We start from the raw sequence: 7,500 nt of genomic DNA on the forward strand, positions 1-7,500 counted from the left end.
AGAACAGTTGGACATCTCGAAACGTCAGCTTTTAGAATCTTTGTACGGTGGTCAATTTACATTATCAACTCTGTTGATAAAACCAAATTTTTGTACACTACTTCCCCGCCGACGCAGCACCACAGTTTCTTTAGAAACTATCCCCCCTTCATTTATTTTACAGTTGTTTGCTCAGTGACCTACAATCTCGGACAAAACTGTTGAGACAGTAACACAACTTCGCCGTCATTTTTAAACATCCCTACTTACTCTCCCCTTCCACTCCCCTCCCCCCCTCAGTCAATGTTGCTGAGTATCGTCATATGTTCTACAGTATATTTGTGGCCAAGATAAATCAACATTGAGGTTGGGGGGGAGGGGAAAGGGCAGGTTGCAAGCGGTACATGTGGATAACTTGTTGGAGTACCCAAAATGTTCTTTTGTCTCAACAGGTTTTGTCCGAGATTGTAGCTTATGAATGGTTGCGAGGCTGCTACAAATTTGCAACCGCGTTACCGTGATAAGAACTACACTTTATTTTTAGCCAATCAGAACAAAGTAATCATCTCGAAGGATTAGTTCAGGGCACCAATATGGCTGCCGTTTCTTTTTTGGGGACACTGACGCTGGTCACTGTGACGTCATATGAAAAAGAAGAAGACTGGTCACTATCCTCCTTTTCGGTTCAAAATCTGGCTTTATCAAACAATTCGATGAAGGTGAATCAAGAACCTTACGAAATCATTGTGACCAGGGGCCCGTTTCTCGAAAGTCGAGAGAACATTTCGGGCAGGAAAAGCCATTTAGGAAACTGCCTTCTGCTTCTGCCCGTTTTTAAGATACTAAGGGAATAGTGACACCCAAAAAAGGCCCGAAAAGTTCAGAGTTTCGGGACTTTCGAGAAATGGTCCCCAGGATTAGCGTTAGTCTTTTATCAGGGCGATTAGATAAAACCAGAAGGTTTCTGATAAAACCGAATTTTCGTGTTTAAGTCGCCACCCACGCAGCACACGAGTCCTTTAGAAGCAACCCCATTCATGTTTTCAGTTAGACTTGAATGAACGTGAAAGGGAGGCTGCTTACTCTTCCCAGTCCGACTCCTAAGGATTACCAACACAACCAGTCAGATTGGGATCATTTTAATGATTATGGCGTAATTATTTTGTACAAAAACATTAAATATTTCAATTTCTCGCCCAGGCAATTAAATCTCGCTCGTACTTTACACAATTATTGCGACATTTACATGTAAGTTGGTGAAACTTCTACAAAGGGTTGTCGAAACAATTATCAAAACATCAGTCGTGTTCTTAGAACTTACCAAATGCAACATATAAATATAACCCTACAAATAAACGACTTGTTTTCCACTTGGCAACGAAAACACTTTCTTCAAAAAAGTTAATTAATAATTAATATTATTGTTTCCAAATGGTCTTGATAGTAGCAGACAAGTAGAGAATTTTAAGAAAATCACGAAACCTTTGAGTTTATAAAACATATTTCAACAGAAACTTCTGCTATCCTCAGTTAGTCAGAATACAAAGCAATGGAAGCTGAATTTATAATAAACAGAAAATGCTAATGTCAGGAATAGTAAGAACAGAATGAAGTATAGCTTGAAAATGTGGGAATAAAAATTCTACAGTTGTTTGCTCATCTTAAGTTGAAAACTGGTGGAGAGTGTGATCTAAAACACGAAAAAAATCTGCTGAACTCGTGGTGTGACAAAGTTCAGAATTCTGCAGATGTTTGAAAATGTGAGAGGCCCTATCACTGGTTAAATGCTGGCGAAAGGGTCTGGCATTTTTCCACGTGTGTGAAGGAGTATTTAACCAGTGATAGGGCCTCTCCTATTTTCAAACATCTGCAGAATTCTGAACATTGTCACGCCATGTGTTCAGCAGATTGTTTTAGTGTTTTAGATCACGTCTCACCAGTTTTCAACTTAAGATAAAACAGCCTATTCATATGGTGAGAGAACAACCCTCTTTGAATCAACAATTACACCATGTTAATCTTAAACTATCTTTTTGATTCCCACAATTTCACGCTATACTTCATTCTGTTGTTACTATTTCTCACATCAGCATTTTCTATTTATTACAAATTCAGCTTCCATCACTTTGTATTCTGACTAACTGAGGATGGCAGAAGTTTCTCAAGTTTCTCAAATTCAAAGGTTTCGTCATTAATTTTCATAAAATTCTAATATCATTTTACTTTTACAATGCTTTCTTGAACTACATTAAGCACTTTGTCATGAAAGGTGAAACAGTTGTTTGGAGTGTCGGCACAATTTCACGCAGGCAATTAATCACAAATACATTAAAGGGCTTTGGGCAAAAACGTACAAAGAGAGTTTTGAATGCATGAATTGTTATTTTGCAGGACATTTCTTGTTTTGAGCAATAAAAGACAACTAATTGAGTTACAGATTAACTTATTAAATATTGGTGGAAAAGAGGACGAGAAAAAAACAAAAAATAACTCATTTTCATCACATGAGATTATTTTAAGTGTGAACGTCAAGGAATCAAATCTCTTGTCATGGGCCATAGACATTTTCAGTTCAGACACCAGATTTATAGTTCCTGGTCAACATCATGGCAACTGTGAGAAGTTTAACCATTTTAGTATTCTTTTGTTTGCCTGCAAATTAGCCTTGTTCTCAAACCTACCTGTAAAATTCAAAAGAATATTTAACCTTGAATGAGGTAACAGGAGCTAATTTGCAAGCAAACAAAAGAATATTCAAATGGTGGCCATTTTGGAATAAGGTGTATAAACCCACTGACGAGATTTTGGGCATTTAGTGTGGGACAGTTCTCCTAATACTTTAAAGGCAGTTGATTCAGGGGTAAAATTGGAGGCAGTTATGCTACTTGCAAATTTTTGCCCAGAGCCATTGAATTTTCAAACCCTCAACATTGTGTACATCACAACTCTGATTATCACAAGGGCCACAACCCTGAAACCAGCTCAAGTTGCTGTCTAGTTAGCAAGGAATGTTTTGCATGCATTACAATACTACAAGTTCACCAGCAAATGACATTTACAATGTCAACAATGCAGTGTGACACATCGGGCACTTATTTTGTACATTGAGCCATTTACGCAGACACAAACTGTGAAAATAATGCCTGCATGGAGTCACTTTAGCAGCCTTCAACTCTTCTAAGCAGATAGAGCAGACATCTTTTAATTCATCAATTTCTCTTTCAGTCGCACATGGGAGTGAATTCAACTTTTGGTTTACTTGGTGTCTTTGCCGCAGACTCAACCAACCCTCTTTAGCAGGTGTCCATATATTAAAATAAAGATGAAGAACAGCCATAATGATCTGGAACAGCGTCCATTCCAGACTAAAGTCACAAACACGGTAGAAAAGTACAGCTGAAATGACGACAAACTCAAAGACTTTGCAAGATCCATTGATAAAGTAAACATAGTCATCAAGTGCCTCCCATATTTGATTTTGACGTGATTCGTACAAATACAATAAGTACAAAACTAAAGCTGCAATAATCTGAGCTATGGTGATCACATTTGGCGTTATGAAAGGAATCTTTTCCTTCAGTGAGTACAAATTCAGGGCAAGGTAGATTGATGACACAAGTAACAAAATGCAGAATGACAAAACCCTGAAATGTTTTCGATAGGCAATTGTTGGTTGTGATGCAAGGCCCAAAAGAACTGGCTCTGCAATTTCAAACATTGACCTGACAAGTGCTGATACTATGAGGTAAAATATCAGCTCCAGAACAACAAGTTTTCGGCTTATTGTTGAACTTGAAAGACCTGTGTAGAGACCAAGGAAGAAAAATCCAAAGCCCTCGCGAAGACCTTCCGGAGAACTATAGGGATCGCTTGGTGGTGCAATGTTTTCTTCGCGATGATATCGTTTCACTATATTCAGGATGTACCCAGCCAACTTGTAAATAACAAAACAGCACGATGCCAAGGATACAACTGAATTACAAGTCAAGGCCATTGTCAAGTTAATCAATTCCAGTGTAGTAATTGTTTCAGTGGAGAAGAGTAAGAAATTCATACTGTGATACATAAATAACCAAACCCACAGAGTGATCATACAGATTGGAACCTTGATGCGCCGCCAGTGGAAGACAATGGTGACAGTTGGTCCATACATTCGGCACATCCACTCCACTATTTGCAATGAGGTATTCAAATGGAGAACAATGTCGTAAATGCACTGGTAAATACAGGTTAGACTAGCATAAAATGAATAGGCGAAGCAGCAGCAAAGCCAAAGTGGAGGATCATCTAATTGACTGGAGGGGTTCATGTAACGCAACATCAATGGGAAAGTTGTGATTGAAAAGAGCACTGGTTTGATGGAGTGATACACCCGAGTATATAAAGCCAATGATATGATGTACACCACCCATGCCGCACTGATAACAAGCAGCAATGACAAGGCATTGTGTTCAGTCAGACTTGATAATCCTTGTTCTTTGAAAGCAATGTACAGGTTGAAGCTATTGTAGGCATTCAGATAAAGTGTAAAAGTTACCACAGTGATAAACAAGGCGTGACTGTAGAAATTCACCAGTTCATCTCGGCCCAAAAGGGACAGCGCCAAACAGATGACGATTCCTGTTCAAAGAGAAATTAATTTTGAGTCTGTAGGTTAGTTTGGTAGGGCATGGGTTTTAGAATTTGTAACAGAGCATCATTAATTGTGAAAGTCAGTAGAAAAGAGGGTCAGCCCTGGGTACAGTTGCCCAACCCCTTTCATAAATAAAGACACTTTTAAGTACTTTGTATTACTGCTTTTTTATGTTGAAGCTGCAAGTGGTTCCACCATTTTATTACCAAGAGAAATTCTTCTGAATTTCTGCACATCCTAACATTGTTTGCATTGTAGAACTCCAAGATGAATGAGGTCTCTAGAAGCATTATAGTGCATCAAATACTTATGAGAATTTATACAATTTGCTAGTCCTTGGAAAGCTACTGCAATAGAAAAATCACTTCTTTTTTTTCCTTTGAACTTTGCAAGTTCGTTTGCGTAACACCTAATTGCCAAAATTTTAATTTTCATCCAAATGATGTTTAATTGGAATATAAGTTTTGAATTCAACAATCCTATGATCTGCCCTGTTCAAAACTAACTTGTAGGACTCACATGGCTGAATCGGAGAGAAAGTGGTATGAAACACTCAATCAATTAATAAATCAATCAAAAACACACACTTAACAGATTTTACTCTAACACCAGACGATTTTACTTGTCAACTGTGGGCATTGTGGGGTGCCTGCAGAGTCAGTGGATTAATGAATAATAATAATAATAATAATAATAATAATAATATTATTATTACTGTAATTAAGTTCATTAATATCTGAATGCCTGAAATTCATATCTGAATTGCCTCTCTTAAAGATTCTGAAAAGTCAAATGCCCCACATGTACATAGGCCCCCCTTTCCGCCCCCCCCCCCCCCCCCACCCCTCGGGCATAACATTGATGGATGCATAAGGTAAATTAAAGCAGAACATAATGCCCCAATCAAATCGAAACTTCAACATCCCCCCCTGGGCAAACCCTGGGCATTTGACTATCCTCTGTACCCGGGGAGTGGGGAATTTGACCTTTGCTGCATGGGGTGGGGAAAATTGATCCGGAAGAATCAGGTTTCAAATGACTTTCTTTTCGGGCGCCGAATTTGCTAACAGCCATAAACACGTGTTTGGAAGAGATGAAAGAGTAAAGGAAGAGATATAGCATATTTGTGAGCGAATGACTTACAAAAAAGGTCTTCAAAAGTTGGTCGACAGACAGACAAATCTGACGACAGGGTAGGGCATTTGAACACTATTTTGGCCCGATGGGGCAGGAATTTGAACAATCCAATCTTCAAAAGCTCAAATGCCCGTGGTTTGCCATCCCCCCCCGGGGGGGGGGGGGGTTGTTGAAGTTTAGAGTTGATCGGTGCATAACACTTAATAACAAATCAGCCAGTACCAGATATTAAGGTTAACTTTCATATACTGGTGGAGGACAAAAGAAACATTGTTATTCCGATTAGGCCTTGCTAATTAGGTATTAATATTGTTATCTTCGCTTTGTTCTTTTGTTTTATGGACATCAATTATTTCGGATCCAGTGTATGAAAGACCAGCAAGATATTTGCTTCTGGTGGTATTACGATGATCAAACGATCACAGCTAGTGTTGCAAAAACTGCGGGTGACACCACAGTTAGACAAATCATTATTATTGTGCAAAACGTAGCAGAAGGCAAATATATATAACGCTCTGTCATGGTGATGACGAATTTTTGGCAAAATCAAGAAAAATGTTCAACAAAAAGCCAGTTAAACTGGCTCCAACTTACCGCATATCTGCACTATCCTTCCGTGTGCAGTAAAATCAAGGTTCTCTTCGGGATCCAGGCAGAGAAACCATTCTAAAAGAACCAGGAATGGAACTCGCAACAACACTTCACTGAACGCCATATTTTGTATTCCCGGAAACATGGACATTTTAGATCATACGAATAGGCTGATTGGTTAATTTCTTTTTCAACCAATCAACAATATTCTTATAAGGCAGCATTTGTTGAAGTGTTTGCTAATAGCAGAGCATTTTTGATTGGTCATAATTTGACCAATAGCAAGCAGTAAAAGAAATAGATGACATGTTTCACTCTCCCATCATGCCTCCCCTTTGTGCTTTCTACACGTTTCATTATGGCGGCTGCAGTGGCTGGATTACCTACCCAACAAAACTTAAATGGAGAGGTAAACACCCTTACTTTTTGATGATTCGTTTACGACGTATCTTAGAAAGCTGTCTTTGCGCTATTTTAGGTAACTCTTTACTGTTATCCGTCTTAACGATCCGTAATAAAACGCTAGCACAGGTCTAGATCTCTGCGATCTCAGATCGTAATTGAAGTTTACGAAGTTCATAAAAATTTAAACATCTCGGCTATTCGAAATTTGTTGGTTTTTGGTATTGGTACAATGAAATCTGCGTTATTATTTCCATCTGCAATCCCGAAGTGGAGCTAGAAACTAGTGGCCATGTTATTCTTGGAATTTATTGACTTGGCTTTGTTTTATGTAGAAAAACCGAATCGTCTTGCAGCATTTAAATTATAGTCAGTGGGCCTTAGAGATAAAAGGTCACGTTTACACATTTTGGCCCACATTAAGGATAGGCTTGGCTGTTCGAACATCTGTCTCAGCATTAAGAATGATATACAGTACCGCTCAGAAGTAAGTTACCAGTCTCGTCTCGTTTCTCGCGAGACGAGAGTCTCGTCTCTAGATCAGAGACGTTAAAACTGTAAAAGAAATCATGCACTTTTAGAGTCAGGTACTCTGTTTTGCAGCGCGAGCCACTTTGTAAACATGTTAATCTTCGGAAAAGTTTACGTTCATGCTGACACTTACAGTTTTTTTAACTGTCTCACGAGACGAGACTCAAGACGAGACTCTCGTCTCACAAGAGGGTGGTAACTTACTTTTGAGCGGCACTGTAGCTTGA

The 7,500-nt window shown here is 38.8% G+C and overlaps 2 protein-coding genes across 2 annotated transcripts in view; one reads left to right on the forward strand and one right to left on the reverse strand.

Annotated features, from left to right (window-relative positions):
* Positions 1-1,105: 1,105 nt before the first annotated feature.
* Positions 1,106-6,492, reverse strand: LOC138006340 (RING finger protein 145-like). The gene is made up of 2 exons (XM_068852604.1): positions 6,344-6,492; positions 1,106-4,599 (listed from the first exon to the last, which is right to left on the reverse strand). The coding sequence occupies exons 1-2, from the start codon at positions 6,489-6,491 to the stop codon at positions 3,035-3,037; spliced, it is 1,713 nt and encodes a 570-aa protein (XP_068708705.1). The 5' UTR covers position 6,492; the 3' UTR covers positions 1,106-3,034.
* A 163-nt stretch (positions 6,493-6,655) lies between these two features.
* Positions 6,656-7,500, forward strand: part of LOC138006341 (poly(U)-binding-splicing factor PUF60-like) — a 22,753-nt gene continuing 21,908 nt past the window's right edge. Inside the window, exon 1 of the mRNA XM_068852605.1 lies at positions 6,656-6,749. Within this exon, the coding sequence (XP_068708706.1) occupies positions 6,699-6,749 (51 nt within the window). The 5' untranslated portion in view covers positions 6,656-6,698. The remainder of the gene's footprint in view (positions 6,750-7,500) is intronic.

This window comes from Montipora foliosa, chromosome 6 (genome assembly GCF_036669935.1).
Source record: "Montipora foliosa isolate CH-2021 chromosome 6, ASM3666993v2, whole genome shotgun sequence".
Classification (NCBI taxonomy): domain Eukaryota; kingdom Metazoa; phylum Cnidaria; class Anthozoa; order Scleractinia; family Acroporidae; genus Montipora; species Montipora foliosa.

What these genes read in the sequence shown, in the direction of transcription:
- LOC138006340 (XM_068852604.1), bottom strand. Translation starts at nt 6,491, where the DNA reads ATGTCCATGTTTCCGGGAATACAAAATATGGCGTTCAGTGAAGTGTTG. An exon ending in AAGGATAGTGCAGATATGCG is followed by an intron (nt 4,600 to 6,343) that starts GTAAGTTGGAGC and finishes CTCTTTGAACAG; the next exon opens with GAATCGTCATCTGTTTGGCG.